The sequence below is a fragment of the Hemicordylus capensis genome, chromosome 1, assembly GCF_027244095.1.
Source record: "Hemicordylus capensis ecotype Gifberg chromosome 1, rHemCap1.1.pri, whole genome shotgun sequence".
Classification (NCBI taxonomy): Eukaryota; Metazoa; Chordata; class Lepidosauria; order Squamata; family Cordylidae; genus Hemicordylus; species Hemicordylus capensis.
The window spans coordinates 303,257,176-303,275,975 of record NC_069657.1 but is presented as its reverse complement, the minus strand read 5'-3'; the positions used below and the strand labels follow the sequence as shown (position 1 = coordinate 303,275,975).

At 41.8% G+C, this 18,800-nt stretch overlaps 1 protein-coding gene across 9 annotated transcripts in view; it reads right to left on the bottom strand.

Moving 5' to 3' along the window:
* The window catches only part of ADGRB3 (adhesion G protein-coupled receptor B3), a 668,379-nt gene that overhangs the window by 355,842 nt on the left and 293,737 nt on the right, over window positions 1–18,800 (bottom strand). For all 9 annotated transcript variants that reach the window (XM_053286711.1, XM_053286709.1, XM_053286712.1 and 6 more), the window contains 2 exons: window positions 6,077–6,145; window positions 2,481–2,589 (listed from right to left, as the gene is read on the bottom strand). In XM_053286711.1, the coding sequence (XP_053142686.1) occupies window positions 2,481–2,589; window positions 6,077–6,145 (178 nt within the window). The remainder of the gene's footprint in view (window positions 1–2,480; window positions 2,590–6,076; window positions 6,146–18,800) is intronic.

The following is an 18,800-nucleotide window of genomic DNA, read 5'->3' as shown; positions in this document are numbered from 1 at the left end:
ATCCCAGATGTTGACCACACACTCCACAATCTAATGCTGGCAGTGCCAATCCACCCACATAGCAGCAGGCTCCTAATGAAGCACCAGTGATCTTGTGCTTCTGTACAGATACTTGAAGTAGCATACCCGCACTTCCGAAGTGCCACATAGGTAAGAAACACATTACTCAACTGAGAGTGATGTGTTTCCAAGCTACATAGCATTTCCGGAGTGTGAACACTGTATTTTAAGTATTTGTACAAAAGTGCAAGACTGCTGGCTGTTTGTAAGCCACCTTCAGCCACGTGGATGGATTGGCACCAACTGTGCCAATCCTGTGCCAACTGTGCCACAGCATAACATATGGAGACCGTATGTCCAAGGGCTCAGCAAGCTAGTAAGTCTAGTCTACTCTTTGCTGCACATATGATAGAACACACAACATACAGCCATAGGTGTGCACACCTACGCTCTGTGGCCATGTAACAACCGCCAAAACTGCTTGGACCTGGTCATAACACTCAGCAGTTACTAGTCAGGAACAGTATACTGCTGGCTTCAAGTACTTAGGCGGGAGCAGAAGCTGCTGTACGACCTAGGAGGATGGAGTCAGTGTGCAGACTTCAGGTTAGCCGGGGAGATTCCCTGGTTAGCCTGGTGCAGCACACTGAGAAGCTTTCATTTATTTCTTCTTCTGTTGGAATGGAGTCCTTTGTTCATATGCTAATATTTAGGCAGAGCAGTAGTACCTCATTATTCACTAATATATACAAGGCACATTCACTATAGCCATGAGCTGCTAAACCAGAGGCACTTTTTATTGATTTATCTGTAAAAGTTATGCATTTGCTTCCTGTTCAAGGACACTCAAAGTGATTTTCAATACACTAAATTAGGGAGAACCAGGGTGCAGTAGCCACTCACCAACTCCTTGTGTTTCAGGAAGTTGTGTTATTTTTTAATTAACATGAGGCATTAAAAGGTAACCACAAAAATGCTGTTAAGATGCACTCAATTAAAAAAACACAACAACCTTGAATTTATCCAAGAGGAGGCTTTTGAACTTTTCTGTGTATTCATTTTCTCTCTCTCTCTTTCTCTCTCTCTCAACACACACCCATCTGCTCCATCCTGGAATTTCTTTGTCAGTCCTGAATGAAATCTGAATGGCAGTCCCACAATAATCATATTTTTAAAAAGCAGACCTCAGCATCTAACGACTTAGCGCCTTAGGAGTCACATTTTGATCTCTTAGAATAGTATTAAATGTGTACAACATCTTAATTATTCCAGCACAGCTGTCAGGCAGTTTTACTCAAGACACACCCACACCTGATACTAGCATGACCATACAGATCTGTGATGAAAAGACAGGAGCCAGAGCATCTCTGAAACAAAGGACACTATAATAAGTGCCACCACAACATGTAGTGGTTTTTTTAAAAGGTACATAGCGTAGTTAAGCAGGTGAGCGTATGCCTAGTATTAAGCAGTAGTATGTACGGGTACAGCACATGCTTTTAGCCGCTTAACTAGAGAGAGCTGCACATATTTAGTCATAACTGGTCACTGCTGCCTTCAGAGAAACAGGGCCAAACCAGCATGGCAAAGCATCATTGCCTACCCAGCTAACTTGGTACTCATCATCGCTTACTCTTACCTTTGCCCTCACCCATCTGCCCACCATTCTCTCTGACCCACTCACACCGCTCTATATACCACTCTTATCCTCCTTACTTGGCTGATGCATTGTTTGGGAAGGTAGTCTGGTAGGCTGGTGGGTGGGTAGAAATAAAAGAGGGGAAGGGGGTAGACAGAGCGAGAGAGAGATGAAATGCAGTGGGCAGGCAGGCAGGTGGGGTGGCGTGGCACCCATTTGAGTCCTCCCTTGCTGCCCAAGGCAACTGCCTCACCTCCTGTCACTTCACAGAAGGGCGGGCCCTGTATAGAAGGCACTTTTTACAGTATCCGTTTGATCACTGAGTCATATATAGCATAATGGCTTGCAGAAACCTATTCAGGATTTAGTTTTAGGAGGAAAACAATGTTTGGTGTTTTTAAATATATATCTATATCTATATCTATATCTATATATATCTGCAATACCATAATATGCCCAACAGAGTTATATAGAATGGGTCCACAAGATTAGAAAATGCTGCAAAAGTAACCAGGACATGATTATTGTGACTATGACTTATAAAGGTGGTTTATGTTGCTTTGTAGACTGCTGGCTAGTCAATACAAAGCATAACTTGGGAGGTTAGAATATGTATTTTATATTTGTAAACACTAAACTTCTTTTGTGAGTTATCCTTTGGAATATGATCCATATTATTGGATGTCTAATGCTAAAAGATAGGTCTGAGAAAGAAATAAGTCTCAGTATATCTTTTCACACAAAGATATAAAACAATATATCTCCAACAGTGTATTTCCAGCAATATCTATAGGATGCATACTTGCATATATATATGATAAAAGAAACTCCTATTTCTTACCTACATTTCCAGTCATTAAGTATGAATTCTGAAAGTCCATCATCCCCATTCCAACAATGTGTATAAAGTCTTCAATCACCTGCATTAGTTCTATTGAGCCTGGATAGATCTAAGAAATGAAGATCACACACACATTAACTACAAGAGTTTAACAATACCATGAAACTCATGTAACAAGCATTCCAAGCATAACCAAATAAATTGAACCTGGAACAGCTAAAACATCTTAATCAGTTTGAAGAAATTAAATTACAAGTGATTATTAAGCAACGTTTTTGAGAGGTGGGGGTGGGAGTGGCCAATATATCAGTGCTTTGACCTCTCCCATGTGTCAGTAATGAATTTCTGACCCTTTAAAGAGCTTCTGAGAACATTTATGATTGACAAAAAGAAAAGAAAAGAAAAGAAACAAGAATGAGATGTAACTAAAGGCTATGATTTATATGCTATGTAATTTTTTTAGGGTAGCTGTGATCCTATTTGCATGCAGCCAAGCACTGATTTGAAAGTATATTTATGAAGAGTAAACATTCATCCCTTAGTGAAACTTAGTGCACCTGAAATTGCAATCATATTATTCCTGTTTCCCTAGCCTTCATCTTCCTCTCTCCCTTTTATTGCTGCTTTCATATTAAATAATAATAATACTAATTAATAATATGTTAGTGACAACTTGTGCTTAGTAAATAAAGGCCTGGTTCACACAATCATTCGAATCTAGGTTTAATTTGGGTTACCAATATTAGTGTGATTGTGTTAACCCATGCCATGGTGGTTTATGGCCTTTTATGAATTTGAGATGTTCCGCTTGGCATGGGTTCACACAATCACACTAATATTGGTAACCCAAATATTAATATCTGCATTACAATCTTAAATCAGTTTGAAACTGATTAGCTGTCATGCCCTCCCTGGAAAACCAATATCAGCCACCTACATTAAGCCTAGATCCTAAATTTGAATGATTATGTGAACCAGGCCCAGATATGGCCATCCACTCGGGTTACATAAAACCCACTGTAGAGAAAAGTACAAACCTTCCCAGTTATTCCAATTATCCATAAGGTATCATGAGTAGGACTATCTCCTCCATTGCACTCTTGTCAAGTCCCACTCATATAAGCATAGGTTGATCAGGAGACCTTTGTGAATCATGCCTTCACATTTATGGATATATCTGCATTACAATCTTAAATCAGTTTGAAACTGATTAGCTGTCATGCCCTCCCCAGAAAACCAATTTTGAACATCACTTCCCTGACCTCCAGGCATCTATTTTCTACTTCAGATGCCACCAACTGAATAAGCAGGGCCATCACATTCCAGTGGTGTCAATGAATGATATACAGCCCAGTACATGTAGGCTCTTTGTTACTCTTCCCTTCATCCCCTCAATTAATTTGATCTTTCACAGTCATTGAATTAAAAGAAAAGAAGTAATGTATGGGCTTCCCCCTGGCGAATTTGTTCAATGCAAATTTAGATGAACAAAGCCACCTACTGTAGTATTAGTTCCTAAAGTTCCTTTTAACATGTATTATCACTACCCAACTGTTGTTGTTGTTAAAGTGATTCCATAGATGATAAAATAACATTTGATAGGAAATGTATTTAGTAAAGTCCAAATTCTTATTTTCAAACTGATAAGCCTAGATATCTTTGGTAAGTGTGTTTTACATCTACAAATTCATACTCAGAAAGATTTACCTATTTGCTGCTAAATATGGCAGTCATAATTCTATTTCTCCCCATTCATTCTGTGCCAATATTATTGCTGCTGGCGCAAGGGGTTCTTCTTCTTTTTGCTTATTTCCACCAGGACTCCAGTCTGCAGTAGGTCCTGAATATGGAAATACTAGGCAAAGACTGATCCTTTTGGCCCCCATGGAGTACTGGCCAAAAAGAAAGAACCACAGAATGACCAGACAGAACTACAAGACTCCTCAAATGTTGATAGGCCAGGGGAAATCATGTGGCAAGGCTTATTTCGCATTCCTGAAAGCATCAGATCAGGCCTGGTTTTCGATCTGAGCAATAAACTAAATCAGCTTACTGTCTCTCCTCAGCCTTGACTTCATCCCTACACGCTGCCTCTCCAAAACGTTCTCCTGGATCTTGCCCTACTTTGGCAGGCTTCCATGTGAGAAGTTTAGTTTTGCCAGCATTATTGAATTAGGGCTGATTCAAATGTAGCAGCGGTGGCGGGATGTGTGTGTGTGTGGGGGGGAGGGGAACCTAATGGAGCCAGATATGCACACATGGTGGTCTGAATGATTTGGTACCCTTCTATATGAACGTTTTCCTGCAGCTGCAAAGGAGACATCTTTCAGCCTAGCATTGCCTTCTGGACATGCTGACTATATGTGCAGGGATCTTGCACTGAAAAGAGGGATTCCAAATATGTTATTTCCTCCACCTCACCATGTGACAATCTAAGGAAGTACAAACTGTTCCTTAGAAAACGCACTGGCAGTTTTATCATTTCTTAAAATGCATGTTTAAAAACACATTGTGCAAAGCATCCTAAGCTAGTACAACCTATGGAAGGAAGGACTTTTGAAAGTCCTGATGCTAAGTTCACCATCTCACACATCATAAAATATACATGGATGGCTTATAATAGACAATGAATATTTCACCTAATTTAAACAATGGCACCTGGTTGAAAGTGAGCTGTTTCCAGCTAAGCAATCTCATCCTGTTTTCTTTCAAGCACTCTAAATTAAATATGTGCAAACTTAGGAGAGTCTCATCCTATTTTCTTTCCAGAGCATGACATGATTTCCTTTGGCTCAAAGGATTGTAACTATGTGCAACTTTGAATCTGAGAATGCTAATGCTCCATGCCATGGTGCCTTTGGCAGAAAAAGAATTCCTGGGCTTCTTTTTAGATAGCAGCTGTGAAAACTCAACATGTACATTCTCTTAGATTAAAAACCACTAATGATCGGTGTATAGGGTATGATTCTGATTTAAAGCCCCATATGCCCTGGAGCTTCCTGTCTTTGTCTATGGAGAGAGAGAAAATCTGTGCATGCCTGAGTATTTGCTTTTGTATCTAATGAGCATTCCCCTATGTGGACACCCAAAGACAACACTGTGGTTTGTTTGTTTTTTAAAGTCACCACAATAATGGCATTTGTCCCTCAGTGCTGCCAGGCAAAAGTGTCCTGGCTCCCCCACTTCAAGCACTTCACTTCACACCAAGCAGAGAGGTGACCAGTGGCACCAATGCTTTGTTCAAAATCTAGCTTTTTAAGAAAAACCTCCAACAACATCAATGAAGAAAAATCAATATCTTGACAAGGGAGGCCAGCATCAATTTATGAAGGCGATGACTATCCCCCCATCCCTCGCAAGAGCTGCATGATGAAATAGCTTTGTTCTAACAGATAATTTCCTATCAGCACCACCGCAGCCAATTCAAGCCAAAGTTTTCATGTAAATACATAGAATACAGTTTCCCCAAGTAAATTCCAAACACTAACTGCTTAAGTCGTCAGTAAACCAACAGGAATAAGCAATATTATTACTGACAGGCCTGCTTAGTAATAATTTTTAAGTCAATAAATGAGTGGTTATGTGCATAAATTTACCTGCTGTGCATCTTCCCATTTATCTTTGTTCTCTTCATCCAAAAGGTTACTAACAGTTTGAAAGAAGTTCTGGAAATTCAAGAAGACAATACACTTATACAGAAAGAATCTATAGCGTATAACACAATACAAATATAGGTGTTCATATGATGCAATTTTAGATGAACTTTGTTGCTCAAATTCAGCCATAGGAGGCTCCCTAAGTAAATCATCATCATCATCATCATCATCATCTTGAGCTTTCATTTTATAAATAGTATTAACATCACTACTAGTAGTATATTTCTAGATGTAATCAAATCTGATCTTGATAATCCCTGAAATACCATTAAGTGAATATCATAAATGGCATTTTGATCAAATCAGGATCCAATCTGTCTATTAGCTATCCCAATTAAATGCTGGTTCGACACAGTGATTCAGTCGAGATTTTCTGGCAATTCCGGGTTGTCAGAAACACATAGGCTGTCTGATCATGGTTACCTCTTTAACCGCAATCATTCTGGTTGTGAGAATGTGGCCTAACACACTAAAATTCAATTTTTTCTTTGAAATGGTTTAATACACATATGCATACAACTGTGACCTTTAGTCTCTGCCTCAAAAATTAAAATTTATCTCACCAATTAAAATTGCCCAGCATTAATTAATGAACTAAAGCTATGCACCACATGAATAATGCATGTTATTCAAAAGTAAATCCCATTATGTTCAATGGAGCTTTTGTTTAGGCTTGCAGACTAGTAAAAACTAATAGAAGCGTTCTCTATTTGGGAAAAGAAACGGAAATAGAAAAGATGATTTTAAAAAACATTTTGACTTCAATCTGTTACTTTCTATACTTTCTGTATTTAATTATCTTACTTATCACCTTATCTTTAAGTAAATCACATCAATGACATACCAGATTGCTGTTAAATAACACACTTTTTTCCAATCAATTTCTTTCAAGTGCTTCTTAAAACATTCCTTTAAAATGCCACTTGGAATAATACTCCCGTTCATCTAGTACCATATTTATCTTTATTTGCAAAAGCTGAGTTCATTTCAGATATTTGCTTCCCATCCCCACCTCACCCCCTTTGTTTGTATATAACTATTAAAGTATACAACTGTTTTTTGCATTTTAATATGTAGCTCTTCAGCTTGACACAAGGTCAAAAAGGAGCCAGACTGAACTGCTTCGTTGGTCAGTGTCTGAACCAGGACTGAACACAATATTTCCTCCTCTGTTCTACTCACCGTTTACTGATATGAAAATAGATATTGCAAGATATCATTAAAGGTTAAACTAGTTATGGAAAACCAGGTTGCTACCAAACTGTTGCAAAGCAGTTTTAGGTGGACATAATTTACACTGAAGAAGTTGGGGGTGGGAAAGGACTGTTTAACCCTTCGCATGCTGCCTACTTTCTCTGCAATCCCACCCCACAACCACTTTTTCCATTTGATATGGCAAACACACATCCAACAATTGAGTTGAAGGAAAAGCAATTGGGGAGAGGGAAAAGATTTGGCTAAGAGAAGACTTAGGCACCCCAGCTCTCTATTTGGATTCAGTATTTTTAGACATCAAGAACATGTGGCAAGCTGCATTCAAAACATTAGCAGTCAAACTAAAACTAAATTCGTAAAGACAGAGCATTGTCTGGTCATCTTATGTCTAGACCCATGGTTTGTAGGTGACAAGTGAGATGACCAAAAGGCTAATAAATCTGAAGTCAAATTCTGAATATTTACTGGAGATTGCAACACTTTTCTTCTGCATCATGCAAATAAATATTAAAAATACTAATACTGCTTCCATATTTTCATATTTCCACATGGGAGAAAGCTATTAACATCACTCAAAGAATTTGCTTTGCTAATTAATTTATGGCCTTAACTCACATAATCAAAAACACACACTCAAAAATAGAGGCACACACGTCTTCCACGCACTTGATTGCAAGTGAACCATACTGCATACAAATAGCAGGGAAATGTGTGCTCTTTGGCAACAATATGAAACTAGCTCCAGATCAGGCCGCCATCTTGGGTATGCTCTTGCCAGAGATGATCTATGTGGCATTATAAAGAGGCAGACATGAATGAATGGAATAAACAGGTCACAGCAAGGTATACTGTTACATGACATGCCCATTTTTGAGGTGGATTTGGTGGGTGTTTGCTCCCAAATGACTAAAAGAAGTTGGAAGTGGAGCCATCTTGTGTTTTCTTTAAGTTAAGTGTCTGGAGCTCTTCTCACGATCAGTGAGAATAGTTCCAGGGCAGTCTGCAGGGAAAGCGGGTTACACGTACCCTCCCCGCAGATGATTAAATTTACTTCCCTGGATGGGTGTGACAGAGCCGGCTTCCTCTGGTCACTCTTAACAATGACCAGGAAGAACCAGGGAGACCCAAGTTCAAATCCCCATACAGCCATACAACTCACTGTGTTACTCTGGGCCAGTCACTTATCTCTCAGCCTAACCTACATCACAGGGTTGTTGTGAGGATAAACATAAACATGACACCGCTCTGGGTTCCTCAGAAGAAAAGTGGGATAAAAATAACCAACTAACTGAGGTGAGTCTCATGGCTCTAGGTTATTCCCGTCTTAGTTGGGCCTAGAACCTTTCAGCACCCCCTTGTAATCTGGATCCAGCCTGGCAAAGAATGCAACCTGATTGGATTCTCAGTTGGAGAAAAAGATGACTAGAGAAAGAATACACAATCCTAAAAGGCCTGAAACTGCAATTGTGGGCCATCTGTAGGCTACTGGCCTGAGGCAGGGAGGTGAGTTGAAAAAGCTAGTGAGTGTCTACTTTCAACTTCCCACTTGCCTCAGTTATGGCAGCAAATTAAACGCAGAAAGCAAAGCTGCCACCAACATGGAGGGAGACAGCTGAAGAAAAAAGACGTGTCACTGCTAAAATCAAGTTTGGGTTTCTTAACAACTTAATACAGGAGCCTGCCTTAACATCCCACCATTATGCGGGATGTCCCCATTTCCAGGGGGAAAATGCTCGTCCTGTCCAGGACTCAATTTCTTCCACATTTTGACTTGCACCCAGGAGGAGAGTGGTGCAGGTGGGTGAGCAAGCTGGTAGATGGAGCCTCATAGCAAGAGCATGATGGGACAGCCAGAGCCAGCAGGGGAGAAGGCAAAGATATTTGCTGGCAACCACCACCACCACAGCCTTGCCAGTTAACGTGCCTGGCACCTGGCAACCTGAGAAGCACTCAGAGGGCCTGGCTGTGCCCTTGCCACTCACAGGGTGGGATGCTGATGTGGCGGCTCCCCGACTTGGTCAAGGTTGGAAGCTCCCTCCTGTCCTCCTCCTCCTCTTTTCCTTCACCTGCTTCTAGAACCGTCTCTTTCAGCCCACCTCTCCCATTTCCTTATAGAACTGCCCCTGGATGCCTCCCTCTCTCCACTGCTGCCCCTGCTGGCCTCGCAGACCCTCACAGGCTCCCTCTGCTTGAACTGCAGAGGGCCCTCCCCCTTACCTGCTGTGTTTGTCCCTTGCCTGCTACTGTTTTTAGAAATGACTTGGCTAAGAATTGGCTCTTGTCATGTGAGGCCTGAAGGGAGACACGGGTGGGCGGGCAGGCAGTGGAGAGAGGGTCCCTCGTTTGCAGCTGGGCTGCAGGAGTCAGAACTCCTCTATATGGAGTTCCTACATGGGGCCAAGTCCCGCCCCCTAGGTGGCCCCACCCCAAGATTCCCCCCACTCCCCCCCCCACTTGTGTCCCAAATTTGATCTCCATAATGTTGGCAACCTTAGCATATTCAGCTGTTTAATCTTACTCCTTAAACATTTAGAATGTTTGTGAATGATCATGTCATATATTACACTCAGGACATCACAACAGTTCAGCCAATAGCTGCAGGAATCACTACAAAATTCCTCAGCACACTACCTTATAGTCTCCATCTGACTTTTCCTATCCCATATCATTACTCCTGCCACAGATAAACTTGCAACAAAGCTTTGGTGACACACTCTGAAATGTTTATTAGTGTAGACCCCACTATGTTTCACAGAGATCACCTATCTCCAACACTTTTGTAAAGGAGATGATACTGGACTAAGGTTTTCACTTACTAGTAGTATTAATGTTGCCCTTGACTATTTCTGGCTGTGTGTCAGTGATTTTTTCATTACATTTGAGCTATTGACTGTTCAAAAATAGGTTATTTGGTTGCTAGCAAAGCTTTTAGTAGCAACATGAAAACAAAATTTAATTAGAATATTTATGAATGTAAATAGTGACAGATTATTATTAGTGAAAGACTATTAGCAGCTAATTAAGAAACTGAAACACACACACACACACACACACACACACACACACACACCCCTTCAAGGCTTGAACCAATATATAGCGAAGGCAATGCGGGACACTCTCCATTGACTTTAAGGAAGTGATATATCAGAACCCCAATTTTTATGCCAGTAAATGTGTGATGCATCCCTCTAGAATCCTGAACTGTCACTAGAACATACGTAATATATAAACCATTATAACACAGAGTACAAAAATGAGATGAGAAGGAACTTAACCTATAATAGTCTTCCCAAAAGACATAATTTCATGTTTATAATTCTCCCCTTTTCAGCACCTCTGGAACCATAAAGATTAAATGCTAACACAGATGCTCCCTAAATATGTCCATACTTCCTGAAGGTTAATTAAAGGCCACAAGGAAAGACTTTCATATTAAAAATGTCCAGAGCCTTATTGGTTTTAATTTAGTCTTAAATGTCTTATTAGCAAAATGTAAAGCATCTGAAAGCTATGTAAATTTGAAATGAAGAAACTATAAAATCAAAAATAGTGGTGCATTTGTGACTCATATTTTTCTTCATGGACAACCCATTCTCAAATGTTGATGCTGTATTCCTTCCTATAAATATTGCAGCACATAGGAAAGTTGCGGCATGGAATGAAAGGCCCATTTTGGACAAACCTTTGTGTGGCAAGAAGCGACATGTTGTAAGGGAGTGTTGAGTTGTAGTCAGGCACAATGAATTAAAAGTCTCCTGACAATCCTGTCTCCAGACTCCTCCTCCCTCCCTCCCTCTTTTGGTCAAGGAGCAACTGCAAGTGTATATTAGGAGTTCTACCAGGAAGCTTTATTGTCAATAAATCTATTAAATTACAAACATACAACATATATTGACCCAACAATTTCCCATATTTTAAGTAGGTTAATTTCTGTGCAGTTTGTGTCTACGTGTTGAGACTTCATGGGTACAGGTATCCAGACTAAGAAAACACTTGTGCAGTGATGCTGCACTGATTCTATGGGGGAGGGGCAATCTTCATCAATCTCCCCTTCTCTCTGAAGCCAAATGTGAGTCTTGAAAATATGTCCCTGAGGATCACACAGCCCTCAGGACATGTAGTGGAGGGGATCAATGTGGCCTTCATAAGGAAGGAGAGATTGTAAATAATCACTCCTTCCCCATAGCACCAGGATTTATTAGGCTGGATGTTGGCCTATATAAACACAATACATGCACACATGAAATCTGGTGTGCTTGGAGGCAAGCCACATTCAGCGGGTGGGTACAATGTGGCTTGTCTCCATGTGTAACCCCTACTTGTGTAAAAGGTTGCCCAGCCAAGCCAGAGTTCATTGGTAATAACAACAATAACCCACCTGTTAGCTCTCCATAAGAACAGCTCTGTTGGATTAGGCTCAAGGCCTATCAGGTCCAGCATCCTGTTTCACACAGAGGCCCACCAGATGCCTCTGGAAAGCCCACAAGCAAGAAATGAGGGCATGAGATGAAGGCCTTGCCTGCAATTGGTATTTAGAGTTATCGTGCCTCTGTGGCTGGAGGTGGCCTATAGCCACCAGATTAGTAGCCACTGATAGTTCTGTCCTCTATGAATTTGTCTAAGCCCCTTTTAAAGCCATCCAAGCTAGTGGCTATCACCACATCCCATGGCGGAGAATTCCATAGCTTAATTATGTGCTGTGTGAAAAAGTACTTCCTTTTGTCAGTCTTAAATTTCCCAGCCTTCAGTTTCATGGGATGGTCCCTGGTTCTAGTGTTGTGAGAGAGGGATAAAAATTTCTCTGTCCACTCTCTCTAAAGTAAGGTGTGCTGTCAAGTTGATTTCAACTCCTGGCACCCCCAGAGCCCTGTGGTTTTCTTTGGTAGAATACATGAGGGGTTTATCATTGCCTCCTCCCACGCCGTATGAGATTATGCCTTTCAGCATCTTCCTATATCATTGGTGCCCAATATAGTACCAGCAGGGATATGAACCAGCAACCTTCTGCTTGTTAGTCAAGCATTTCCCCGCTGCACCACTTAAGGTGACCTTCTATCTAGTCCATACATAATAGAGTACTCCCCTGCTAACTGAGCAACATTTCCCTGATAACACTTCCCTGTGGGTGCTAAAGCTGCAGAGCACACCCTGTACTCTGCTCCGCATTAAGTATTTTCCATTCATTTAAGGGAGAGATTATAAATGCCAAAATGGATGTGCATGTGGACCTGAGTCATAGCGAAAGTAAATGGGGAAGGCCTTTCTTGAAGGTGCTGGAGCACTCCTGGAACCAGGATCAGGAGCTTTGAATAATCGTATTTCAAAAGATCTGTTTCATCTCTGTTTTCAGTTTCAGTTTCCTTTTGTAATAGAGGGAAAATAATACAGCTCTATAAAACTGTTGAAAGGATGACCAAGTTGATGAGCTGGATTCAAAGAATCATGTATGTGGTAGATATATTACTCCTCTCATTTCTAGATACCCAAATAATTCTGAGGAGTTTTATATAAATGTACTTGTCTCTGATAAACACACTGATGTCTCGTATCAGCCAGATTTTATATGGCTGCAATTAAGATCTGCACATGGCGTGTTAAAGGTAAAGTGTGCTGTGCCCACAGAGCCCTGTGGTTTTCTTTTCGTAGAATACAGTAGGGGTTTACCATTGCCTAAATTGTTTATTTAGGTTCTATTCTATTCTATTCTATTCTAATGTAATAGTGTACATATATCTTTCCTGATATTTACCCTTAAGGTTATTTTTATTTGGGTTTGGATTGCAATTTGTATATTTGATCAAAGATCGCAATAAACTGAACTGAACTGAGTGTGGTAGAAAAAGAACAGCTGGTGCCGTTCCACAAACACCTGTGCAAGAGCTTGTGGCCAATATCCTAACACTACACTAGTGCAAGGCTGTTGCGCTAGTTAGTTGCAGTAAGTCTGGATCTTGCATCACAGACTCGCATTGCACTAGTGCAAACATGTCTGTTCTTGTGTAACAAGATGCTTTTTGGAGAACTTTAGGACAAAACCATAATAGTGCAGCAGTGCAATGATGTGATGCAGCCATGTGATCTTCTTGCAGTAGCACAACTTTGTTGTGCAAACGTAGCATTAGGATGTTGGCCAGTGTTAGGTTCAGTTCACAGAAGTTTTCAGGCTTCCGCTTGTGCAAAAGATTTCAAAAGTTCTCATGCAAGCTCTTGCACAAGCAGAAGACCATCTTTGCACTTAGTTTCATTTCTCTCATGCAACATTCTAGTGGAAGGAGTAAAGAAGCCCTTCCATGAGCAGAAGCATAGAGAAGGGCACCTTTGGATCCAACCCTTTATATGTGAAGCACAACTGTCTTCTCAAACAAAATCAGAGACTGAGTTTGGGTCTTTAAGACATACTTGGAAGCAGTGAAATCAGATCCTTCCATTTGTGCAGCCAGGTACTAGGAATGGGTAACTCTTTGGGAGAGGAAGTCAACCTTCCTAACACTGATTACAGTAAATCAAATATGTCTTCTCTTAGGCAACTAGGCTTTCAAAAAACACAATTTTGTTCCTAGAGATTATTCAGGAACACCAGGAACAACTAATTAAGCACAAGGCTAGTAGGATCCTGCCCAAGCTAGGAGTGCTGTGGACTAAAGGCAAATTCCATTAGGTTCTGTTCCTCTGTGCAAGCATGAATGATAAATGCATGGGAGAAATACTTGGTACGTTGCACCCAAAGGTCGCAACCCACTAACTCTGCTGGTTTGCAGCTTCTATTCATTTTCAGGCAGATATTCATTTGCATGAGGTGTATAGGTCATTACACACACACACACACACACACACACACACACACACACACACACGGAAAGAAATATATCCACAGAGAAAGTTCCAGGAAGGTTGCAGTTGGAGTAGAAACGGATCTGAATCAGCGCCAGGATTTACTAGAACCTGTCACTGGATCTTGGGGGTTCCTGTAAGTCCTTGGAACACACCTGGCCTCACATATTTGCAGAGGCTCAGAACGGCAAGGGCTGACAACATTATTGACAACAAATAAAAACATATTAAAAATACATAATGCAACAGAGACCTCTGTGCATATGAAGTAATCTCCTGTGGATATTTATTTATTTAAAAGACTTCTATGCCACTATTCTTCATAAATGAATGAATGGAGGCTTACAACAAAATGAATTAAAAACAGAGTAAAACCAGTCTAACATAATAAAAGCAGAGAATGGGACTGTTAAAACACGGTGGTCACAAAGGGGCAGGGAGTACCAGAGAGCTGGGGCCACTGAGAAGGCTTGCCCATGTGCAGTAGCGGAGCCAGACCAGCAGCAGCCTGTGTCCGGCTGCCGCCATGCCCCCACTCACCTCACCCCCTACATCTGATGTCAGATGCGGAGTTAGCCCTGCCCCCATGCCTGACATCAGACAGGCCACGCGGCCCTTTCGGGAGTTAGATTCAGGCCAGTGCTGCGTTCACAGCGTGGCCAGGAGAGGCTCTTCCCGGCCTTAAAGGCAGGGAGAACCACTTTTGGCCGTGCTGCGAATGCAGCGCTGGCCATCTAACATGCGGCCCCATTCAGCAGCTAGATCAGGGCCAGTGCTGCATTTGCAGCATGGCCAGAAGCGGCTCTCCTTGCCTTTAAGGCACAGAAGAGGCGCTCCTGGCCGCGCTACGAACACAGCGATGGCCATTTAGCTCCTGAACGGGGCTGTGCGGCCCCTGCTCGGGAGCTAAACCAGCCCCCCTGCATCTGACATCAGATGCGGGGGGTGTCAGGGCCACGAGTCATGGCGGCCCGGGTTCTTTGAACCTGGTCACCTAATGGTGGCTACACCCCTGCCCATGTGTCACCAACTGTCATGCTTGAGAAGATGGTGGGATTCACAGGAGAGTCTCTCTGCATGGTGTCATGGGGTGGGCAAAGCTATGTGGAAGTAGACAGTTCTTCAGGTATCTTAGCCCTAAAGTGTTTTAAAGATGAAAATCTGCACCTTGAATTGCATTCAGAAAAACATTGGCAACCAGTATAGTTGGCACAGCAATGGAGTGATATGAGCTGAGTATCTAGTCCCTGCCGGAATCCTCACTGCTTCATTCTGTACCAGCTGAAATTTCTGGAGGGTCTTCAAGGGCAGCCCCATGTAAAGCATGGGTGTGAATCACCGTGGCAAGGTCAGCTTGGCCCAGGAATTGACATAGCTGGCACACAAGCTGAAACTGGGAAAAAGCATCCCAGGCCACCATCACTACAAGGGTATCCAAGAGCACAGTTGGATCCAGCAGCACTCCCAAGCTGCAAACCTGCTCTTTCAGAGGGGATGCAACCCCATCCAGAACAGGCTGATGACCCACTCCTAGCCCAGCATATCTTTTATTCCAAGGAGAACCTCTGTCTTCTCTGGATTTAATTTCAGTTTGTTAGCCATCATTCAATTCAAAACTGCCTCAAGATACTTATTAAGGACCACCACAGCCTCGCCAGCTGGAGATGACAGTGAGATGTAAAGCTAGATGCCACCTGCATACTGACGACACCCCACCCAACCCCCTGGATAACCTCTGCAAGTGGTTTAATGTTAAAAAGCATGGAGGCCAAGATAGAGTCCTGCAGAACACCTTAAGCCAAATTCAAGCAGAAGTCACAAGCAGAAGCCCCCAACACCATCTCCTGGAACTTCCCTCTCAGGAAGGAATGGAACCACTGCAAAACAGTGCCTCCTAGTCCCATCCATGCAAGATGGTCCAGAAGGATACCATGGTCACCGATAGGCCCAGCAGAATCAACAGGGAGGCACACCCTCTTTCAAGCTCCCCAGCAGCTCAGAGCAACCAAGCCTGTTTCAGCACCAAAACCAGGCCAGAAACCAGATTGAAAAGGATCCAAATAATCAGTCTTCTCCAGGAATCCCTGGATTGCCACCACACGCTTGCTCAAAAAAGGGAGACTGGAGACTGTCCAGTAATTATCAAATATGGTAGGATTGGGGAGGGGGCTTCTTTAACAGGGGGTGGACAGCTGACAGTTTAAGGCAGGATATTAGGGATGTGTGAGTCCCCACACTTTTAGCCAGGCTTGACATCAAGCCAGCCGGCCTAGTTCGCGGTCTGAGTTCGAACTGGCCTGGCTCCCCAAAGGGAGGTGCCAGTCCAAATTCAAACTGGACTGATCTGAGGTTTGAAGAACTGGTTCATGGGCCGACTCAAGGGGAACAGTTGTAAAAGAGAAGCGAGGATTCTCCTTTACAAGTAAAAGAATCCCCGCTTCTCTTTTACAACTATTCCCCTTGGGGTGGGGGGGAAGGCTACATTTTACCTCTACTTTTCAGTCACTAGGGATGGCATAGGTAGCCAAGGGGGTGGCAACATCAGCGAACTCCTCCAATCCCCCTCCAGCCCCCCAAATTTTTAGTGATGCAAATGGCCTCTGCACATGTGCTGGGATCATGAAAATGGCCTCCATGCATGCACAGATGCATTCTGCATTGCCAAACTAAGGAGACAACCATACCTTTTCTTTTTTCAAATATGAAGAATTTCTTGTCTGAGTTTTCGTCTTTACTCTGCCAGAAAGGAGTGCATCCATTTATAAGAACGTTAACTACAGATGAGTTATCAAGATGTCAGTCATCATGCTAAAAGTCCACTGTTGGGGAAAACTGAATATGTAAACTTGGTTCAGGTTGTTCATTTGAAAGATCTGAGTTGCAAAGTATTATTTTGCTGTCATAATGTGATTGGCATTGGCTGTATCTTAAGTGTGTGTGTGTGTGTGTGTGTGTGTGTGTGTGTGTAGAATGTCTTTGTCTTAGTTTGGCTCCTTTGAGTGGTTTATATGTCTACATATATTATTTGTTTGTTTGTTTGTTTATTAGATTTATATACCGCCCTTCCAAAATGGCTCAGAGCGGTTTACAGCACAATAAAAACAATTAAAACAAGTTAATTTAAATAAATCTGTTAAAACACAATAAAACCAATTAAACAGCTAAAAACCCTGAAAATCAGGGCAACTATTTAAAAAATTTAAAACAGTTAATCAGTCATTTAAAATGCTGGAAGGCCAGGCCAAACAGATAGGTTTTAAGGGCTCTCTTTTAAGGGCTTATTATTATTATTATTATTTCTTGTTTACACAGTCAGACAGGTGTTATTGACTGGTTTGTTTTATCCAGACATCGAGTCCTTCCCAAGGACCGGGGATGGCTGAATTTTATTATCAATATTGTTGTTGTTATTATTCTAGATATCATCGTAGAATATAGGCTGTTCCCAGTAAAGTTGCTTTTTGTAATTGGCTGATGGTGATTTCTGTGGCCCCTATGGTGTTGAGGTGCTCTTCAAGGTCTTTTGGAAATGCACCCAGGGCGCCAATTACCACTGGGATTATTTTGGTCTTTTTCTGCCACAGCCTTTCAATATTATTGTTATGATTATTGCGCTGAGACAGTGGTTGACAATGTAAAAGGTAGTACATTCAGCTAATTTAAATGGCAGGATTGTATATACAACATTTGTTATCAAAATTTGTTATACATAATTTGTATTTGTTTAGATAATTGGATAGTATGACTTAATTTTGCACAAACAAATCCACAAACTCTTTAAAATACATATAAAATAGAGCAGTATGGAATGTGCCCCAAACATCTGCCCAGGATACAGTGGGCCAGTGTAGACATAATACTGCCTGTTGATTAAAACTGTGGCTTTAGATTCAGGTTTAAGAATGGGCATCAATGATCAATGCCAATGCAGCACTGACTACAGTTGTGGGTTGAGGAGCTGTAAAAGAAAGAGCATGAAATCCTCTGACACACACCCAATCATGCTTAAATATGTTTAAACTATTAACTGTATTAATATTTGCATTAAGGATATGCACAGAAAAGATTTTGTGTTTTGTTTCAAGCTCAAAACAAAACGCAGATGGCCGAAACATTTCCTGAAAACAGCAGTTGACCCAGTTGTTTTGACAAAACAAACTCGAAATGTTTCAAGTGTTTTGGCCATAAGAAACAATGGGGAAACTCAAAACACCCCGTTGTTCCCCATGGGTAGCTCCAAGGGACACCAAATTGACTTGGGTAATAGGGCATGATGGGTGCTACTTACCACCCAACCCAAAAAGAAATGGGCAAGCAGGTGATTTTAAACAAAATTTTAACCTTTCCCCCAACCCCCCATGGGATCACAAGTCAGTGCCAGAAAACCAATCAGCAAGGGAAAAACAGGCCTCCAAAATGGGTCTCAAAATGTAGAAACATCTTGAACCAAAATGGAGTTGTTTTGTTCCAAGCTCGAAAAAGGGCTTTTTTTTAAAGGGTGTTGAGCGCAAAACAGCCCGTTTTGAGTCAAAACATAAGAACAGCCCTGTTGGATCAGGCCCAAGACATATCTAGCTCCAGCATCCTTTTTCACACAGTGGCTCACCAGATGCCTCTG